The sequence below is a fragment of the Nomascus leucogenys genome, chromosome X (genome assembly GCF_006542625.1).
Source record: "Nomascus leucogenys isolate Asia chromosome X, Asia_NLE_v1, whole genome shotgun sequence".
NCBI lineage: Eukaryota > Metazoa > Chordata > Mammalia > Primates > Hylobatidae > Nomascus > Nomascus leucogenys.
The window spans coordinates 105,061,307-105,084,425 of record NC_044406.1 but is presented as its reverse complement, the minus strand read 5'-3'; the positions used below and the strand labels follow the sequence as shown (position 1 = coordinate 105,084,425).

General features: G+C 40.7%; 1 protein-coding gene across 1 annotated transcript in view; it reads right to left on the bottom strand.

Moving 5' to 3' along the window:
* The window catches only part of IL13RA1 (interleukin 13 receptor subunit alpha 1), a 69,750-nt gene that overhangs the window by 38,476 nt on the left and 8,155 nt on the right, over window positions 1-23,119 (bottom strand). The window contains exons 2-5 of the mRNA XM_030806517.1: window positions 21,189-21,239; window positions 15,072-15,211; window positions 9,130-9,268; window positions 6,345-6,465 (exon numbers count right to left, since the gene is read on the bottom strand). Coding sequence (XP_030662377.1) covers window positions 6,345-6,465; window positions 9,130-9,268; window positions 15,072-15,211; window positions 21,189-21,239 — 451 coding nt within the window. The remainder of the gene's footprint in view (window positions 1-6,344; window positions 6,466-9,129; window positions 9,269-15,071; window positions 15,212-21,188; window positions 21,240-23,119) is intronic.

Sequence of the window (23,119 nt, the reverse complement as noted above, 5' to 3'; positions counted from 1 at the left end):
CCCTCTCCCAGAAAATCTGATTTAGAAGGTTTTGCCAGGACCTAGGAATCAGCATTTGAACAGCAATTCTCCAGGAGATTCTGCTGCAAGTCAGTTTAAAAAAAAAAAAAAAAAAAAACTCAGAGCTAATGTATTTATTCCTTCAAAGGCTGCACAAAGGAATGCTTCGATATAGAAAATGCTTTTTTCCTTCAATAGGTAGTACATAAACTTTTCCCCCTCATTGCAGCGCCCTGTGGTTTATGAAGAAAACAGTGTTGTAAAAATGAAGTTATTGTCATGACTAGTTTTCGGATCACAGTCCTGGAATGTTTTCTGCCCACAGCCAAAAACAGAAACTGAAGAAATTTAATGATATTTTTCTTACATAACTAAAGAAAGCCATGTGTGAAATTGTTTTTTAATGATGAAAGGAACTCCTCGAATGCACAATCTTCTTGATCCCTTTTTCATTTCTGTACCCTGAGTATTCTGCATATGCTCATGGATCTCAGATAATGAAATTTTAAAACAATTTTGTTGTAATTTAGAAATAATTATAGAAGGGAAAATACTGGTTCTGAATAGATAACATTTCTTCAATTCTTGTGAAACATTAACCTAAAACAGCAGGTGATTCCTGTTAAAATTTATATACTGAATTCATCTGCGGAGTCACACTGCAGATATGAGAAGGAAATTGACAAAGACTATTCTCCCAACTCAGAAGATGATTAATGTGGTAAAAAAAAAAATCCCTAAAATTCATTGGCATGACTAGTCTGCAGCTCTTCAGGCCAGGGTCTGTTCAATGCCAGACTGTCCCTGCAGGGACATAAGTCATTGCCCTAGGGTTTCAATGAATTATTTTGATTTCAAAAAATGACTCCAGGCCAGGCGCCATGGGTCACGCCTGTAATCCCAGCACTTTAGGAGGCCGAAGTGGGTGAATCACTTGAGGTCAGGAGTTCCAGACCGGCCTGGCCAACATGGTAAAACCCCGTCTCTACTGAAAATACAAAAATTAGCCAGGTGTGGTGGCACGTGCCTGTAATCCCAGCTACTCAGGAGGTTGAGGCTGGAGAATCACTGGAACTTGGGAGGCGGAGGCTGCAGTGAGCCGAGATCGCACCACTGCACTCCAGCCTGGCGACAGAATGACACTCTGTCTCCAAAAAAAAAAAAAAGAAAGAAAGAAAAACTCCATATTTTATGGTTGGGGGTTAGGGAAAAGAGTCTCTGGCAGTTTGTTTGATGTGATTTATACTGGTACCTAAACCATTTCTGGTGCTTGCTAATGAGCACTGTGTCTTGACTCCCTTTCTTTTGTGGTTTTGATTAGAAAGGATCTATCTAGAGGAGAGCAAGAAGGAAGGAAATATGGGTTAGGTACTAATTCTGTGAGACGGGAAGAGGCCAGCACTGTGTACTGACTGCATCTGCAAAGGAGTGGGGATGAATAACAATAATAATAATAATAAATAGTTTTTTTTTTTTGAGATGGAGTCTTGCTCTGTCGCCCAGGCTGGAGTGCAGTGGCACAATCTCGGCTCACTGCAAGCTCCGCCTGCCGGGTTCACACCATTCTCCTGCCTCAGCCTACCGAGTAGCTGGAACTACAGGTGCCCGCCACCACGCCTGGCTAATTTTTTGTATTTTTAGTAGAGACGGGGTTTCACCATGTTAGCCAGGATGGTCTGGATCTCCTGACCTCATGATCCACCCGCCTCGGCCTCCCAAAGTGCTGGGATTACAGGCGTGAGCCACCGCGCCTGGCCAATAGTAATAATAGCTATCATGGATTGAGCGCTTACTCTACATATGCTAGCAGGTAGTCATGGCTCTAAACACTAGCCCTCACAACAACCTTAAGAAGTAGGCACTATTATTACTATCTCCATTTCACAGATTATAAAACTAAGGCTGAGAGAGAAGGGACTTACCCAAAATCACACTAAAGTAAGGAAGAGAGCCAGGATTTCAACCCAAGCAGTGTGGCTCTAGAAAGAATAAGCTGTGGGGTGGTAAGGGGATAAGATACAGATTCTATACCAGCACCATCCAACAGAACTTTCTGGGATTATGGAAATGGTTGCTATCTGTGCTGTCCAATATAAGAGCCACCCATCACTTGTGAAAGTAGCTGGCGAGACTATGCAACTGAAGTTTTAATTTGATTCAATTTTAATTAATTTAAATTAAAATGTAACTAGCCACATGTAGCCAGTGGCTCCTATACTGGATGGCACAGAACTACACTACAGAAAGAGCCCCTGCTGATGACCAGCTCTGGGACTGTACACAACAAGAAGTAGGCCAGGTGCGGTGGCTCATGTCTATAATGCCAGCACTTTGGGAGGCCGAGGCGGGCTTGAGCCCAGGAGTTCGAGAGCAACCTGGGCAACATGGCAAAACCCCATCTCTACAAAAAACACAAAAATTAGCTGGGCATGGTAGTACACACCTGTGATCCCAGCTACTCAGGAGGCTGACGTGGGGGGATGGCTTGGGCCTGGACGGTTGAAGCTGCAGCGGGCAATGATCACACCAACTGTACTTCAGCTTGGGCAACAGAGCAAGACCCTATCGCAAAAAAAAGTAGGATCCTTGATACCTGCCCCCCTTGGATGCTAGTGACCCACCACTATCTTGGAATTGCATCTTGAGTGACCTCCAGTGGCTGTGCAGATTGTTCCCTGCAAAAAGACATCAACTGAGGGCTGAAAGCCAGCCCAAGTACCATCTGCTCTCAGCTTTGGTGAGAGCCTGCTTCAGCCCAGAGGAAGAGGAGTGCTTTTTCAAATTGGTCAGTCCAGGTTTTTTTGTAATTCATTCACCCAGAGGAAACATTCTTTTAACAATTTGCATTGAGACTTTGTTTTCTCTAGTATATCCCCAAGGCACTTCCCCATTTTTGTCTTCGAAGAACCCCAAGGACTAGGCCACCATCTGCCTCCAGTGCCACCCTGATTCTAAAAGTTGGAATAATTTCCTACGCAGTCTGCCATGGAATGAGATACAGTTTTAAGACTTCTTCCCTTCTTTTCCAGTCCCTTATATAGACATAGATTCTTTAAAGGTTTTCCCTGTGGTTTTACCAATAATGACTCCAGGGAAAACAAGAGGGGTTAATAGCACAATAAACACATGGATGCTACCAACTCACAAGACATCTTAAAAGCTTGTGTAGCAGCTCTCCCTAAACTTTACTACAACATCAACAGCCAGACTACTCCTTCTTAGTAAGGCTTAGTTCTTTGGCCCCTTCTTAGCAATTCTTTAGGGAGCTGGATCTACTCAATCCTTCTCTCTTTTTATTCATGAACCATAATATTCCTCAGTTGCTTATACCTCGTAAGTCGTCACCGCAACCCTGAATATTCTCTAGCTTTGGATCCTACCAAACATTCACAACTTATTTATGGAATACCTACTACATATCAGGCACCAGGAGAAATAAGACACAGCTCCTGCTCTCAAGAGAAACTGAAGCCTGTAGCAGGCTACCACCAAGTAACAGGAAACGACAACACAACGTGCTGGGTAGTATGACACAAGAAATTGCAAGGTGCCGTGGGACAAGAGGAAGGGACACATGTCTAGATTTGAGAGGTCAAGGAAGGCTTTCTGGAGAGGAAATGGTGTCTGGGCTGAAATAAGGATAAAGACAAATAAGAGGCATCCAAATGAAAAGGAAAGGCCTAGGCTACAAGAGGATGCAGAATGTTTCCACTATTCTGTTTGAATAGTCTGTTTGAAATCTAGTGTTCTGTTTGAATATTTGAAGAAAGCAGTCTGAGGAACTGAAAGAAGTTTGCTATGGGCGAATGGTAGGCTGCAAGAGGGGAGGGGGTGCATGGAGACAGATGCAACCGAGTCTGGAGAGGTTGACAGGGGCCAGGTCTGTCATAAAGCGATTTGTCTGTCATGCTGGAGAGTTTGGACTTTAACCTAAAGCCACCAGGGAGCCACTGAAGGGTTTTAAGTAAAGGAGAAACAACAGGTACCAAGAGTGAGCAGGTGAAACTACAAAACCTCAAATGAGATTTACATCAGGGGGAAAAAGAAACAGACCTCAGACATAACCACACAGAACTTCTGGCTCCACCTGCAGGATTTCCCAACTTTGCCAGGAGGATCCTTCCACCAGGGAGGAGTGCGGATGTGAATCCTGGGGCAACTTTGGAGGTTTTCATCCAAAAATGTGTGGGTTTTTTTTTTGCATTCTATTCCATGATATAGCCATGAGTGTTTTAATGTATCAAAAATGCTTTCCATCATGTCATCAGGCAAAATAGACACTCTAGCATGAAAGGCCATGTTTATCCAGTAGCTTCACAAGTCTTGGACATGGCTCTCCACATCCCATTCTCTCAGAAGCAGTCTTAACAAATGACAGTCAGGGAACAAGGCCATGTGGAGGCAGACTGCCTATGCTAGGTCTCCCCTTCTCCACCCTGATATCACAATGATTAAATACCTCCATTTCTCAAAATGCTCTTCCCCAGAGGCCAGCCTCAGAGAAACTCCCCCATCTAGGCAGTCTTCCTCCTTCATCAAAGCCTCTCAGTCCCCTCTCCATCCACCCATCCACCACCCCTCGACCACCACCCCAAGCGCCAACCTAACTTCCCACAGGAATCTATCTATCCCTCTGCAACAGCCTTCATACACTGTCTTATTTAATTTAATGCAGGTCACTGTATCAGACACTATCTTCTCCTCTATATTTTGAGCTTTAGGAGAGAAGAGATATGTTTTTTTGCCTCTGCTGTGTATTCAGTGGTTTATCCACAAAGTGTTCTAAATAAAGGTTTACTGAATTAAACCAGATTAACCTGGTCTTTCTTCCTTGTTCTGTTGCTAGTAATTCTAGGCTCTAAAAGGAATGATGGAAGACTAACTTAGAAATTTAACAGACTTTGTAGTAGATATAGTCACAAATACCAAATACTAAAGTATCAAAAATCAAAATATCAAAGTTATTTTGCAGGAAGCTAAACTACTTTTTGAGGCTGGGTGTGGTGGCTCACACCTGTAATCCCAGCACTTTGGGAGGCCGAGATGGTCAGATCACTTGAGGCCAGGAGTTCAAGACCAGCCTGGCCAACATGTTGAAACCCTGTTTCTACTAAAAATACAAAAATTAGCCAGGCATGGTGGTGCATGCATGTAATTCCAGCTGCTTGGGAAGCTGAGGCAGGAGAATCACTTGAACACAGGAGGCAGAGGTTGCAGTGAGCCGAGATCTCACCACTGCACTCTAGCCTGCGTGACAGAGCAAGACTCTATCTCAAAAACATAAATAAATAAACAAACAAACAACTTTTTGACCCCGGACATGATATCATTTTCCTTTTTAAAAGTAGACATCAATAACTCATACATTGCTAGTGGAAATGTAAGGTGAACTAACTTCTTTAGAAAATAGTTTGGCATTAAAAAAAAAACTAAATAAGCAATTACTATATGACCCAGTAATTGCACTCTTGGGCATTTATTCCAGAGAAATGAAAAGTTATGTTCATATAAAAATCTGTATGTGAATATTTACAGTAGTTTTATTCATAATAGCAAAAAACTGGAAAAAACTGAGATATCCTTTAATGAATGAATGGTTTAAAAAACTGGTACATCCATATCATGGAATACTACTGAGCTATAAAAAGGAGTGGCCTCTTGATATACAACTACTTGTACAGATCTCCAGGGTATTACGCTGAGTTTTTTTTTTTTAAGCCAGTCTTAAAGTGGTTATATACAAAAGGATTCCATTTCAGTAACATTCTTGGAATAATAAAATTAAAGAGCTGGAGAACAGATTAGTGGTTGCCAGAGGTTAGAGGATTGGGGGAGAGGGGTATACAAGGAGAGATGGTTTAAGATGGAGTTGAGTGTGGCTATAAAAGTGCAACTCCTTATGGTGATGGAACCATTGTATATCTTCACACGTGATAAAATTGCATACAACTGTACATATACACACACACGAGTGCATGTAAAACTGTTGAAATAGGACTGAGGTTTTTGGATTGTACCAATGCCAATTTTCTGGTTTTGATAATGCACTATAGTTACACAAGATGTTACCACTGGGTGGAACTGAGTGAAGGGTATATGGGATCTCTCTGTACATTCTTTCTGGTGATATACAGGATCTATATTTAAAAATAGAAAGTTTATTTAAAAAGTAGACACCAAAGGCAGATGCATTTTTCATTGAAGCAAATTGTCCACTTGCTGAGTTTGCAGAAAAAAATAGACGGTTCTTTTTTTTTTTTTTTTTTTTTTTTGACTACGTTGGATCCAAAGGCTCCCAACACAATTACAATCAGTCTTCCAGTAATTGTACTGTACATACTCACCAATAGTAGAGAGTATAGTTAGTGTCGGGACTGGTATTTCTTCCAGGGAGCCAAGAACACTTCATGTAGCTCAGGTTGTGCCAAATGCATTGAAGCTCAGTCACAGCAGACTCAGGATCACCTAGAATATCCAGGCCAAGAGTTTAAGACCCTTCTTTCCTTGTAATGCAAAGTAGCAAATCACTCTTTGGCATGGGGATGATGAGAGTGCTTCATGCTGCTTTGTCAGAAAGCAAACACTTCATCTCTCACCCATTTTACCCAGAAGTCACCCAGGATGGAGGAAACCCAAATCTAATTTGTTCACAACCTTCTCTCTTACCTCCTGATACAAAGAAAACATCTTCCCTATCACTGAGGGACCCTAACTAATATCCCTAACTGGAGGGAGAGATAAAAGATCAAAAACTATTTCAATCATAGACAATATCTACACAATTCCTAAATGAATGTGGATATACAAACAACCCTTATATATATCTGTCTTAAAAAAATTATTGAGGTATAATTTAACTTTCTGTCTTTTGATCAATACTGACATATTTTTTTTTTAAATAAACATTCAGCCAGGCAGGGTGGCTCACGCCTGTATTCCCAGCACTCTGGAAGGCCAACGAGGGTGGATCATTTGACGTCAGGAGTTCAAGAACAGCCTGGCCAACTTGGTGAAACGCTGTCTCTACTAAAAATACAAAAAATAGCCAGGGTGGTGGCACATATCTTTAGTCCCAGCTACTCGGGAGGCTGAGGCACAAGAATTGCTTAAACTAGTGGGGTGGAGGTTGCAGTAAGCCAAGATCTTGCCACTGCACTCCAGCCTGGACAACAGAATGAGACTCTGTCTCTAAATAAATAAATAAATAAACAAACAAACATTCCTCCTGAAGCAATTCTGGGGAAAGGTAAGCCTAATTTAACTCTTAGTAGTTGCCTCTTAAGTGTCATGACTTTAAGAGCCCTAGTATCTTTCTGACCTAAAATCTCTATCTTTATAAAGCCATTTTATAAGGCTTAAAATGTATAAGGCTTAAAGGTATAATGTCTTTAAATTAAACACCTCTGTTTAAAATGTAAATCTGTTATCCCTCATGATCCTTGAAGGGGTACTACACTGAGCCATCATCAACCATTTTATGTCATAGTATAGTATACTAATTATTATTTTTTTGAGACAGAGTCTTGCTCTGTCACTCAGACTGGAGTGCAGTGGTGCGATCTTGGCTCACTGTAACCTCTGCTTCCCAGGTTCAAGTGATTCTCCTGCCTCAGCCTCCTGAGTAGCTGGGACTACAAGCACGTGCCACCACACCTGGCTAATTATTATTTTTTTTCTCCACGTTGACCAGGCTGGTCTCAAACTCCTGACCTTAGGTGATTCACCCGCCTTGGCCTCCCAAAGTGCTGGGATTACAGGCGTGAGCCACTGCATCCAGCCATTTTTTTTTTCATTAACTCCTAAGGAAAGGAGAATAGGGCAGGTAAGTTGTTTCAAATCTCCTGGCAGTCCTGAATTTTATAATTTTACAAACAGCACTTCATGTGTTTGTGATCAGTACAAAGCAGGTAAATGGAATGGCTTAGAGAACAGGGCACATAGAGCTAAGGACTGGAGGTTAAGAGATGGGGCCCAGCCCTACCCAACCAAGGGACAACATAATATTATATATAATTATATATTATATAATATTATGTATATTATATATAATGTATATTATGTATATTATAATGTAAATTATATATATTATATATTATGTATATTATATATTATATATATTATATATTATGTATATTATATATTATATATAGTGTATATGTGTGTTATATATATATGTTTTGTGTGTGTGTATATATGTATATACACACACACACAACATTCACTCTTTGCCAGGCACTATTCTAAGTACCTCACATATACTGACTTACGTAATCATCCCAATAATTCTAGGAGATAGATACTATCATCATGCCCAGTTTACACATGAGGAAACTAAGGTGCAGAGGGGCTAAGAAATTTGCCCAAGGTTACACAGCTAATAGCTGGCAGAGCTGGGATTTAAACTTAGACAGTTGGTTTCTGGTAGCCCTGCTCTTAATCAGTATATGCTACTCTCTGTATGTAACATAAGAGCCAGAAGGACATTGGGAGAGGTGGGATTGGAGAACAATGATCATCCTCACTACTTGACAGCTTTTCCTAGGGTTGTCTTGTATTATCTTGTCTAGACTTGTATTGGAGCCAGGCCAGCATAATATTTTTCTCTTTAAACAACATCTCTTCCCAAATATATCCTACATATCAAACTAAGTATCACACATAATGGGTAAGAGAGTATTTTGTGTTTTATTTTTAAAGCACTGGGCCTGAAATGTGAAGACATACAGCAAGTCACGCAGTTCCTTTCTTCCTCATAAAATGGATCAGGGTAATAATACATGCCTCACTCACTTCACAAGATAAGCTTGTGAGTCTCGATCTAAAGGAGGTGTGTGTGTGTGCGCGCACGCGCTCATGTGAACATGCATGCATGCGCATGTGTATATCATTTTTTAAATTATTAAATTTTATATAACTATTAGGCATCGTTATTCAAGTTGTCTGTAAGCTTCTTCAAGGCAGAGACATACTCACATTTTCATTGAGCTGCTAGCACCTAGTACAATGTCTGGCACTTATTAGACTCAGAAAATGTTTGAGAATTGAATGAATTAATGAACAATGCACAAAAGCATTGCAGCATTCGGATTTATTCTCTAAACACCAAGAGATAGTGCTTTCAGTTGTTACCTTCTGGGGGTGAGATGCATTTTTCAACCAAAATGCTAGGCTTCTCACTTTCATTGGTGCTACACTGGGACCCCACTTGCAGACAGATCCTCTCATTCAGGGGCACTTCTTTCGAACGACGAGTTTCCGGAGCTATTTTCTAAGGTTAGAAAATTGAAAAAGGCATTGCTTCAGCTAACACACACTTAAATAATGAAACATTAGCATGTCTAAATGTGGTGGGTTTTTTTTATCAAAAAAGTTCTCAAATGGTATAGATCAGTGATTCTCAATTGGGGGTGATTTTGTTCTCCCTGCCACTCTCGGGGACATTTGGCAATATCGAACATTTTTTATTGTCCTAACTTGGGAGGGGGAGGTTACCAGCATCTAGTAAGTAGAGGTCAAGGACGCTGCTAAACATCCTACAATGCACATGAGAGCCCCCCTCCTCCTACAGCAAACCCTTCACCAAATGTCAGTAGTGTCACCATTGAGAAACACTGGTGTAGATAAAACAATTTCCCACATTTTAAAGGTATAAACATGAAATTTACCTATAAACCTACAATGCTAACATATCAACTCTCTAAAAGCAATTTTAAAGGAAACACAATATGATTATCAAAATTCACTTAGAAGTAGATGCACTGTACCATGAAAATTAAGGTAAAAAAGGGATGCTTTAAGAATCCAGGAATCATGCCAGGCTCAGTGGCTCATGCCTGTAATCCCAGCACTTTGGGAGGCTGAGGCAGGCAGATCGCTTAAGCCCAGGAGCTCGAGACCAGCCTGGGCAACATGGCAAAACTCCATCTGTACAAAAAAAAAATTGGCCAGGTATGGTGGCTCATGCCTGTAGTCCCAGCTACTCATGAGGCTGAGGTGGGAGGATCACTTGAGCCTGGGAGGGGGAGGCTGCAGTGAGCCAAGATTGCACTCTAGCCTGGACAATGCAGTGAGACCCTGTCTCAAAAAAAATCCAGTAATCATGGTTACTTCTGGGTAAGGAAGTAAAGGAGGGGGGCCTGAGGGCTGAAGAGAGACTTTTCATTAAACCTCTTTCTCTACTGTTTGACTATTTTGACTACCTCATATATATGTATAAATTTCAAGCATTGCTATATGTGCTGAGTATATACACTCTCATTCTGAAAAGTAGATAAGCTTTGTGGAACCATAGGAAGCCAATTTATAGACATCATAGAGACATAAATCACCAGTCTGGTTACTATGACTTAGAATAATGAGATTAATGGGCTCTCTGGGAAATTAACATTTCCCAAACTGACAGAGTTGGAATAATTAAGAATGGAGCTGCTTTTTATCAGAGCTCCAAGGAGAGCACTTCCTGTTTTGCAATAGCTTCTGACTCAAGTCAGAGATAGTATTTCCTTTCATCTACATGTTGACGGCCATGAAGGGGAAAATTTGCCACAGTTAGTTCTATCTGCTAACCTAAGGAGCTATTCTGCCATGTCACATGCCTGCTGCCAGCTGAGCATGAGGGCAACTGTGAGATACCCCCAAAACCAGGACATATGGATGGCCTCTGAGAAGTAACTAGCAAGTCAACAATGAATAAATCATAGCAAGGACACAAAAACAAAATCACTTTATAGAACCAGAACAGCTCTTAGGTCCAGTCAAGACAGCACTCTGAAAAGGGAGTTGGTCAGCCCTGGAAGAACAGAAAAAGAAATGTCTGTGAGCAAAACCCTGACAGGGAGGAAAAAGAGGGTGATACAGGAATGTGGGCATTGAATTTTTCTGTCCCACTGGCAAAGCTGTTTACCCTTAATAGGGCCTCCAGCTATTCTTAGACAAGTATATTTTTACAACTAATTTCTGATTCCTCACCAAGAAACGTCCTTAACATTTGGCTTCCCATATAGGCTCTGCCGACAGGGATGAAATGCACCAGTTATGCTAACAGAAATCTTCCTAGAATGCTTCATCATTACCATTACTATTTTCACAACGAAGTAAAAAATCAGCCCCTGAGAGATGCATCTGTGCTGAGGAAATGAGGTTTCTGAGTATGTGAAGCTGAAGACCTGCCTCCAGGATCATGGTAATGGTGGCAGGAAGGCTTCGAATACAAATTTTACCAACCTCACAATTTTACTAAACACAAGTCCTATTTATCTCTGAAGAAGCCACCCTTATCCAAGGATCCATGGCAATTCTTGTTTGGAAGCTATATTTGCCCTTTGAAGACACCAGGGGAAAATGTACAGTCAAATGTCAAATTAGACTGTACAGTCAAATACAGTCAAATTAGAATCATCATGAAAATAACCCCAGTTTTCATATTATAATGGACATTGTTCCAGTTAGAGGGTTATGGAGTTTTAGTACACACAAATTATCACAATGGAATTTTTAATTTAAAAAATGCCTTAGTGGCCAGGCGTGGTGGGTCACACCTGTAATCCCAGCACTTTGGGAGGCCAAGGTCACCTGAGGTCAGGATCACCTAAGGTTAGGAGTTGGAAACCAGCCTGGCCAACATGGTAAAACCCTGTCTCTACTAAAAATACAAAAAAAATTGGCTGGTCGTGGTGGCATGCACCTGTAGTTCCAGCTATTTGGGAGGCTAAGGCACAAGAACTGCTTGAACTCAGGAGGCAGAGGTTGCAGTGAGCTGAGATCGTACCACTACACTCCAGCCTGGGTGACAGAGCAGACTCCATTTCAAAATAAAATAACATAAAAAATTAAAAAATGCCTTAGTATCTAAATCTGAACCTTATGCTTTAGGCATATGAATAATAACATAGAAAAGGGACAGTAGAGGGAAAATTTTTTCAAATAATAATTTTTTAAAAATTTCTTTCAAAGTTCAAGGTAAACAATATTAAACTGGCACTAATAAAGTAGGAACCCAGATTATCAACAACTGCCAAGTCAAGTACACCTCTCTGTATCACACAAGAAACTAAATTCCTAAATTCCTTCCATCAAATTTTTTTTTAAACAGTCTTGCTCTGTTGCCCAGGTTGGAGTGCAGTGGCATGATCTTGGCTCACTGCAACCACTGCCTCCTGGGTTCAAGCGATTCTCCTGCCTCAGCCTCCCAAGTAGTTGGGATTACAGGTGCACACCACCATGCCCGGCTAACTTTTGTATTTTTAGTAGAGACAGGGTTTCACCATGTTGGCAAGGCTGGTCTTGAACTCCTGACCCCAGGTGATCAGCCCGCCTCAGCCTCCCAAAGTGCTGGGATTACAGGCATGAGCCACCACACTCAACCCTCCCATCAGATCTTGATGAGGTATGTGTGATGGCTCCCATGTGATTTTTGGCTTTGGTGAATCATTTCCACTGGTAGCTGCTATATGATGTTATGCCCCACCCTGCAGGGAATCTGGTTCCCTTTGAAAATTTATCAAAAACCAAGGCAAGAGTCCTGAACTGATCTCCCCAGACCAATGTTCACTTGGCTGGACTGCACCTTTCTCAACTCCAGAATTCCTTTCTCAAAAAGAAAGGGAGTTAGCTTCAGCATCTTCCTATTTGGATGCCTGGCCTTTTGATTAGTTTGCCTAATGGGACTTGCCCATCTCTTAGTGATGAAAGATATCTAAAACCTGATGCTAGATCCTCCTTCTACTTGCCAGCTGAGGAACTATTAGACACTGCTTAAAAAATGGTGGAGGGCTGCCATTTACACTAATCTTTTCTTTTTCAAAAATCCTCTGCAAATCCCTGTCTCTCAACTTGATGAGCCTCCAATCTTAAGATTGAAAATGACCTCAAGAGTTTATTTCGTTTAGCAACTTGGGACCTTTGAACATTTTCCTAAGCCCCCTAATGTACAAACTATCATAATGCCATTGCTTCAATATGCTTCAGGGATAAATATACCTCAGTTTGGCCCGATGATGCTAACGCTGTACCCAAAGGACAGAAAGAGCAGAGGAAAATTACTTCTGCCATTCATTTTCAGCCTCAGGATGATAAACTTGAAAAAGGTCCAGACAGGATATCTCCTATCACTGACTGGAAGGAAGAATCCGTATTCATCACAACTGTAGGACTGATGGCCATCAATGCTGTCAAATGGCTAAAATAAATGAGCTGGCCTTAGGCAGAGGTCACCCTTTTTGGTCTCTATCTGGTTTCTTCGGGGTAAAATGGAGGAAACAAGATTAAATTATAATATTAGGCTGACAAATAATACTGACAACATTCAACCATTTTGACCCATAAAAGTGGTAATTTCACATGGCTCAACCTAACAACAGTAACAATAACAAAAGCTAACAATTACCTAGCACTAACTCTGTGTCGGGTGCATTACAAACCTCATCTCCTTTAATGCACATGCCATCCATATTCAGTAGGTACTATTATTACCCGCCCCCCCAAAACAACCCTATATTTTATAAACAAGAAAATGGGAGCTCAGAGAGGTTAAGTGATTTGCCCAAAATCAAGCAGCTTGAAAGGGGAAGAGATAAAATTTCAAGCACAATTCTATCTGATTCTACTGCCTCCTAAAGTTACATTTAACTCTAGATTTCTGCACATACTCTGAGGAAATAGCCCGATTTCCAGGCTAGAACACCAGCCTGGCTACCTGATTGATCTTTGACAACTTAAGGAAAAGGGACCTGAAAAGCAACCTCTCCTCAGGGTTTCAGTTAGGCACTTGGGTGATTACAGGGCTTACAGCCAGAGGCACTTAGGGTCTTTCTGTGAATTTCTCAAGGCTCAATTACCAAAAATCACCACTAAGACTCCAAATGCCTAAGGCCCTTCCTTAGGAGGAACTAGAGGAAGCCAACAGTATGTAAAGGTGAACTCCAGTCTCACTGCTAGTAGTATCATTGGCTTCCACATTTAGAAGACATCTTTTAAAATGCAAATACTTCTGATAAGCCTCAATTCTTTATCAATTAATGCCTAAACCATAAGTAACACCTCAGCAGGACAAGGGAGAGGAAGGCAGATTAGCAAATTTCCCTCCAGAGGAACAGCATGTTCCATCCTGACTATTAAACTTTTATACACATTATTTTCTGTGTCCCAGCAAGCCAGCAAAGTGACTAAAGCCATACTTTATACATAAGGAAACAAAGGCTCAGAGAGGTTAAGCAATTTATTCCAGGCCAGAGTCAGCTAAGAGTGACAGTGCCAATCAGAAGCTAGTTCTCCTGACTCTTCCTGCCACCAAAGCTGCCCGAACTTGGTGCTTCTACAATTCACTGATGCAAAGCACTGTTGCTAATAACTTCTCATTCTGCCTACTCAAAATCCTGGACAAATTCAACCCCAAACACCCAACCCCCTCACCGCCGCCACCCTGCAACAAACACATACACACTGAAAGAAGGTATAAAAAGATTTTGAAAAAAAAGTTGAATAAGATTATCATAAAGAACCTGAAATTATCCACACCTATTAACAAAAATTCACTTATATCAGTTGACTAGAAATCTTGAAAGTCTTCCTCCTTTTTCCGCGGGCATTACGGAACCCTCTACTCAAACACAGCTGCCGCTGACAACTTACTTTTTCACTTTCCATATGGCCATTTACTTTTACACCACATAGTGCCTGTATATCTATTTGTCCATGTGATTAGCAAGATGTTAAATGTAAAAAATTCCCAAAAATTAAGTGTTATATAGATACAAGGCAATACAGCTACAGGCAGGAACATAGGAACAAATTTTAACAATAACATAATTATTTATTGAGTACCTTAGAGAAAAAGATATCTAGTATTTCCTGTCAGAGCAATCTCAATTGCATTTAATTGTCAAATAATTAGCAAATATTTTTAAGTGTTCACTTGTGTCAATAGTTGCTTCTATAATTTCCCCAACTGAAATTTAAACACACCCTAAAATACAATTTCCACTTTGATGTAAGATTAGAATTTGGCTTATTCTTGGCTCCAATTCATAGTGTTCACTTTACCTCATCAATGTAACATGTTGCAGAAAACTTACCTTATCTTGTTTGTCGCCAAAATGACTAAAATACCATAGACTACAATTTGGGCTGGCTCCCTCAGGTGGATTCCATGTCCATATTACTGTGCAGAGGTTTTCAACAGAGACACTCAAATTTGTCACAGGTGGCTGAGTTTCTGTTCAAATCAAGGACAAAAAAAAATGAATTTATCAACAGTATTTTTAATGGTTTGCTTAATTCTCCCAAGTCCTGGAGGGCAAGACAGTAATGGCTGAGTTAACAACATCTAACGTTTACTGGGCCACGGACTATTCTAAATATTCCACACATATTAATCCATTTAATCCTCACAACAATCTTGGAGATAGGGACTAGTATTAGCCTAATGTTTTTGTTGTTGTTGTTGTTGTTGTTGTTGTTGTTGTTGTTTGAGATAGAATCTCACTCTGTAACCCAGGCAGGAGTGCAGTGGCACGATCTCAGCTCACTGTAGCCTCTGCCTCCCGGGGTGAAGTGATTCACCTAGCCTGTTACTGGGACTACAGGCACACGCCATCACACCTGGCTAATTTTTGTAATTTTAGTAGAGATGGGTTTTTGCCATGCTGGCCAGGCTGGTCTCGAACTCCTGAGCTCAAGTGATCCACCCACCTCGGCCTCCCGAAGTGCTGGGATTACAGGCGTGAGCCACCGCACCTGGCCTATTGGCCTCATGTTAAAGATGAGGCAACTGAGGCAACAAGCAGGTGAAGTAATTTGTTCCCATTCCCATGGCTACAGTAAACGGCAGAGCTGGGACTCTCACTTGAAAAGTGTGGCTCCAAGGTCACATTCTTAACCACTTCCATAGAGAAGAGTGATATTCTTAAATACTAATATTTCCAAGTTGTTCTCTTCCAGGAATTTGGGGTTCCCTAACCTTGGGATCCACACCTCACTCAATACAGACTGCTCAGACTGGGCACGGCAGCTCACACCTGTAATCCTGGCACTTTGGGAGACCAAGCGGCTTGAGCCCAGGAGTTTGAGACCACCCCGGGCAACATAGCAAAATCCCGTCTATACAAAAAAGTTACAAAAGTTAGCCAAACATGCTGGTACATGCCTATAGTCCCAGGTACTGGAGGGTTGAAACAAAAGGATGACTTGAACCCGGGAGTTTGAGGCTGCAGTGAGCCAAGATCATGCCACTGCACTCTAGCCTGTATGACGGAGCAAGACCCTGTCTCAAAAACAATGACGACAACAACAAAAAACCAGATTGTTCAAAATCTCAGCAGTTCTAGACATGAAGTCCTTGCCCACGCCTATGTCCTGAATGGTATTGCCTAGGTTTTCTTGTAGGATTTTAATGGTTTTAGGTCTAACATTTAAGTCTTTAATCCATCTTGAATTAATTTTTGCATAAGGTGTAAGGAAGGGATCCAGTTTCAGCTTTCTACAGATGGCTAGCCAGTTTTCCCAGTACCATTTATTAAATAGGGAATCCTTTCCCCATTTCTTGTTTTTGTCAGGTTTGTCAAAGATCAGATAGTTGTAGATATGTGGCATCATTTCTGAGGGCTCTGTTCTGTTCCATTGATCTATGTCTCTGTTGTGGTACCAGTACCATGCTGTTTTGGTTACTGTAGCCTTGTAGTATAGTTTGAAGTCAGGTAGCGTGATGCCTCCAGCTTTATTCTTTTGGCTTAGGGTTGACTTGGCGATGTGGGCTCTTTTTTGGTTCCATATGAACTTTAAAGTAGTTTTTTCCAATTCTGTGAAGAAAGTCATTGGTAGCTTGATGGGGATGGCATTGAATCTATAAATTACCTTGGGCAGTATGGCCATTTTCACGATATTGATTTTTCCAACCCATGAGCATGGAATGTTCTTCCATTTGTTTGTATCCTCTTTTATTTCATTGAGCAGTGGTTTGTAGTTTTCCTTGAAGAGGTCCTTCACATCCCCTGTAAGTTGGATTCCTAGGTATTTTATTCTCTTTGAAGCAATTGTGAATGGGAGTTCACTCATGATTTGGCTCTCTGTTTGTCTGTGATTGGTGTACAAGAATGCTTGTGATTTTTGTACATTGATTTTGTATCCTGAGACTTTGCTGAAGTTGCTAATCAGCTTAAGGAGATTTTGGGCTGAGACAATGGGGTTTTCTAGATATACAATCATGTCATCTGCAAACAGGGACAATTTGACTTCCTCTTTTCCTAATTGAATACCCTTTATTTCCTTCTCCTGCCCGATTGCTCTGGCCAGAACTTCCAGCACGATGTTGAATAGGAGTGGTGAGAGAGGGCATCCCTGTCTTGTGCCAGTTTTCAAAGGGAATGCTTCCAGTTTTTGCCCATTCAGTATGATATTGGCTGTGGGTTTGTCATAGATAGCTCTTATTATTTTGAGATACATCCCATCAATACCTAATTTATTGAGAGTTTTTAGCAGGAAGGGTTGTTGAATTTTGTCAAAGGCCTTTTCGGCATCTATTGAGATAATCACGTGGTTTTTGTTTTTGGTTCTGTTTATATGCTGGATTATATTTATTGATTTGTGTATGTTGAACCAGCCTTGCATCCCAGGGATGAAGCCCACTGGATCATGGTGTATAAGCTTTTTGATGTGCTGCTGGATTCGGTTTGCCAGTATTTTATTGAGGATTTTTGCATCAATGTTCATCAAGGATATTGGTCTGAAATTCTCTTTTTTGGTTATGTCTCTGCCAGACTTTGGTATCAGGACGATGCTGGCTTCATAAAATGTGTTAGGGAGGATTCCTTCTTTTTCTGTCGATTGGAATCGTTTCAGAAGGAATGGTACCAGTTCCTCTTTGTACCTCTGGTAGAATTTGGCTGTGAATCCATCAGGTCCTGGACTCTTTTTGGTTGGTAAGCTATTGATTATTGCCACAATTTCAGAACCTGTTATTGGTCTATTCAGAGATTCAACTTCTTCCTGGTTTAGTCTTGGGAGGGTGTATTTGTCGAGGAATTTATCCATTTCTTCTAGATTTTCTAGTTTATTTGCATAGAGGTGTTTATAGTATTCTCTGATGGTAGATTGTATTTCTGTGGGATCAGTGGTGATATCCCCTTTTTCATTTTTTATTGCATCTATTTGATTCTTCTCTCTTTTCTTCTTTATTAGTCTTGCTAGTGGTCTATCAATTTTGTTGATTTTCTCAAAAAACCAGCTCCTGGATTCATTAATTTTTTGAAGGGTTTTTTGTTTCTCTATTTTCTTCAGTTCTGCTTTGATTTTAGTTATTTCTAGCCTTCTGCTAGCTTTTGAATGTGCTTGCTCTTGCTTTTCTAGTTCTTTTAATTGTGATGTTAGGGTGTCAATTTTGGATCTTTCCTGCTTTCTCTTGTGGGCATTTAGTGCTATAAATTTCCCTCTACACACAATGGCAACAAAAGCCAAAATTGACAAATGGGATCTAATTAAACTAAAGAGCTTCTGCACAGCAAAAGAAACTACCATCAGAGTGAACAGGCAACCTACAGAATGGGAGAAAATTTTTGCAACCTACTCATCTGACAAAGGGCTAATATCCAGAATCTACAATGAACTCAAACAAATTTACAAGAAAAAAACAAACAACCCCATCAAAAAGTGGGCAAAGGACATGAACAGACACTTCTCAAAAGAAGACATTTATGCAGCCAAAAAACACATGAAAAAATGCTCATCATCACTGGCCATCAGAGAAATGCAAATCAAAACCACAGTGAGATACCATCTCACACCAGTTAGAATGGCCATCATTAAAAAGTCAGGAAACAACAGGTGCTGGAGAGGATGTGGAGAAATAGGAACACTTTTACACTGTTGGTGGGACTGTAAACTAGTTCAACCATTGTGGAAGTCAGTGTGACGATTCCTCAGGGATCTAGAACTAGAAATACCATTTGACCCAGCCATCCCATTACTGGGTATATATCCAAAGGACTATAAATCATGCTGCTATAAAGACACATGCACACGTATGTTTATTGCGGCACTATTCACAATAGCAAAGACTTGGAACCAACCCAAATGTCCAACAATGATAGACTGGATTAAGAAAATGTGGCACATATACACCATGGAATACTATGCAGCCATAAAAAATGATGAGTTCATGTCCTTTGTAGGGACATGGATGAAACTGGAAAACATCATTCTCAGTAAACTATCCCAAGGACAAAAATACCAAACACCGCATGTTCTCACTCATAGGTGGGAACTGAACAATGAGAACTCATGGACACAGGAAGGGGAACATCACACTCCGGGGACTGTTGTGGGGTGGGGGGAGGGGGGAGGGACAGCATTAGGAGATATACCTAATGCTAAATGACGAGTTAATGGGTGCAGCAAAACAACATGGCACATGGATACATATGTAACAAACCTGCATATTGTGCACATGTATGCTAAAACCTAAAGTATAAAAAAAAAATCTCAGCAGTTCTATAAGTAAGTTTAAGAAGCTCATCTTTAATTCTGCTTGCTAACATGACCTGGTAATTGTTTTTTTATAGCTTTTCCAAAGAAGTACTGAGAAAGAGACTTAGCAGCCCTTGTTCCCCTGAGGTCTGACACTAAACAGCTGGAGCTAGAGCTTTGACTAATCTGAAGAGGGAAGAGAAAGAGGACGAACTGTGAAACATCATTTTAAACTTTCCTGAGAACTTCTCCTGAGACTATCAAAATCATCCCCCAGAAACTGGGTGATGGGTATACAGGAACCCTCTGTCCTACCTTTGCAACTTTTCTGTAAATCAAAAATTATTTCAACATAGAAGTTTATTAAAATTATTTGAAAATAATTCCCCCAAATTTTCTAAAGTGATGAACAGAACCATTATTAATTACTTAAGGATTATAGTAATAGTAATTTACCAAATGATAGAGTTAAATCTTCTACTCTATGCTAATACTTTGGAGTGCACTGGGCCTGTTACATAATCAGCAATATTTATACTGTTACCTTCCTCCCTAACTGAGCAAAAAATTCCATTTGTCCCAAAACATCAAAACATCAAACTCACAGGCACTCTGTAGTTGGTTTCTCTAACAGTCAATTTTATACATAGCAGCTACTTGGTCAGCAGTCTACAAAGGCCCTTGACCGTCAACATTCATTCCCTGGTGATTATTTAAAAGTCAGAAAACAGATGTTGATGAGGCTGTAGAAAATAGGGAATGCTTATACCCTGTTGGTGGAAATGCAAACTGGTTCCGCCACTGTGGAAAGCACTTTAGAGATTTCTCAGAGAACTTAAAATAGGCCAGGCACAGTGGTTCACGCCTATAATCCCAGCACTTTGGGAGGCTGAGGCGGGTGGATCACTTGAGATCACGAGTTCGGGACCAGCCTGGACAACATAATGAAACACCGTCTCTACTAAAAATACAAAAATTAGCCAGGCATGGTGGTGTACAACTGTAATACCAGGAACTCGGGAGGCTGTGGCATAAGAATCACTTGAACCCAGGAGATGGAGGTTGCAGTGAGCCAAGATTGCACCACTGCACCCCAGCCTGGGCAACAGAGCAAGACTATGTCTCAAAAAAAAAAAAAAAGGACTTAAAATAGAACTACCATTCAACCCAACAATTCCATTACTTGATATATACCCAAAGGAAAATAACTCATTCTATCATAAAGACACATGTACCTGTATGTTCACTGCAGCACTATTCACAAAAGCAAGGACACGGAATTAACCTAAGTGCCCACCAACAGTGGATTGGATAAAGATAATGTGGCACATATATACCATGGAATACTATGCAGCCATAAAAAGAATGAAACCATGCCCTTTGCAGCAACATGGGTGGAGCTAGAGGCCTTTATCCTAAGTGATCTAATGCAAGAATAGAAAACCAAATACCACATGTTCTCACTTATAAGTGGGTGTTAAAACACTGAATACACATGATCATAAAGATGGAAATGATAGACACTAGGGATCACTAGACAGGGGAGGGAGGGAGGTGGGTTTGGGGGCTGAAGAACCACCTGTTGGGTACTATGGTTACAGCCTCGGTGATTGGATTGTTGGACCCCAAGTCTCAGCATCATGCAGTTTACCCATGTAGCAAATCTGTGCATATACCCTTTAATCTATAATAAAATTTGAAATAAAAAAAATCATTCCCTCTTCTAACTCTACCTTTTCCCAAGGTCCAATTGTGGGAAGGGGCAGCCCACAGCAGGACAAGGCCTTGTGGAAACAAAGAATTCCTATTGCACTGCATTAAAACTGAGCTAGTACCAGGGAGCACAAATGGCTCAGGCAACAGTGCTATAGTTTTAAGTGATTAAAAGCATGTACGGCTATTCCATTTTGGCCTTTCTAACACTATATCAATGATATCTTTTAAGACAAATCATTTGTCAGGTAGAGAGCCTCCAATAAAAACATTGTTCCTACTGGAGACTACGGTTTACTATAGGATTATCTGCCTTATTCTGCAGTTCCCAGAAACACAACCAAGATACATAGCTTAGCACTTCCAGTGCTCTCCCTACCCACCTACCTCCCACTCCCACACAAATATTAAAGCCCTGATAATAAAAATATACCTATTTGTGGTTCACTTCAATTGTACTCCAATTTTCAAGGTAATTTAAAACCCACTTTAACCTCAGTTTTGAAATAAAACAATGGCCTGCCCTATATTCAACCTTTCAAATGGGATTAATATTTTCCCATCTGTTTTGAAGTGTCCTTTGGTCAGATCTTCTAACTGGTTTGCATTTTGGGCTTCTTGGGGCTATCTGCTATCCTTTTCTTTTTCCCTTCTGGTTTCCTCCATATCCTTTGATTTTTCTACTTCCTACACTTTAAACACACACACACACATGGATTCCAGGAATAAGGCAAGAGTAGGAAGCACCAGACATCTATCTCCTCACCTAGATAAAAATGGTAGTGGCAGAATCTGTTTGATGTAACAATTTTGGAAGACTGAAGAGTTATATTAGGAAACACTTATATTGAAGGCTTGCAATTTCCAAGGAAAGGCTTGAACAACAAATTGCAACAAATTTTAATCAATGTCAGCTTTTACATAGTAGTAGCTGCCCATCCTTCATCCCCAACCCCATGGCAGGCAGCTGTGCACATGTTCCTGGAGCCCTCTGCCCACAGCTTGCGGGCTATGTGGGCAAAAGTATTCTGTCCTCCAAATATCAGGGATTTGTATTCTGATTACTGATTGCTGCTTCTAATCACAGAGGTACAGACAAAGAGGCTGGCAGCCATTGTGGTTGCACCTATCCCCATTGTTGCAAACCCTCCCTATCCAGCTAAAGTGATTTCCAGAAGATGTAAAAGAATGGCGCTCTTCCCTTGTCACTTCATTTTTCTCCTTTTCTACTTTTGGGAGCCAGGCATTAAAGATTAGAAATTCTTAAACAACTACAGTGGCTGGGCATGGTGACTCACACCTATAATCCCAGCACTTCCGTAGGCCAAGGCAGGAGGAGTACTTGAGGCCAGCAGTTAAAGACCAGCCCTGGCAACATTGCAAGATCCCATCTCTACCAAAACAATTTTTTTTGTTTGTTTAAATTAGCTAGGTGTGGTGGCATGAATCTGTAGTTCTAGCTCCTCAGGAGACTGAAGTGGGAGGATCACTTGAGCCCAGGGATTTGAGGTTACAGTGAGCTGTGATCACACCACTGCACTCTAGCCTGGGCAACAGAGTGAGACTAGGTCTCAAAAACAAAACAAAACAAAATGAAACAAAACTATATATACAAAAAAAAAAAAATAGAAAGTGACCACACATGCTCAGGGAAAGCCCAGAAAAAAACCTGAGAAGACTAAGTTTACACTTCAGGTTGATGCTCAACACACAGACAGCCTACAATAATCAAAAAAATAAAAACAATAAACAAAACAATAACAAAAAAACAGCAAATCATGGGGGAAGGGGGGAATCTGGTTTCCAGAGAAACCAGATTTAAATGTCCAGTTTTTAACAAAGAATCACAAGGATGACAAAAACAAAACAAAACAAACAAAAAAAAAAACAGGAAACTATGGCCCATTCAAAGAAAAAAAAGTTAAACAACAGCAAACCTGTCCCTGAAAAA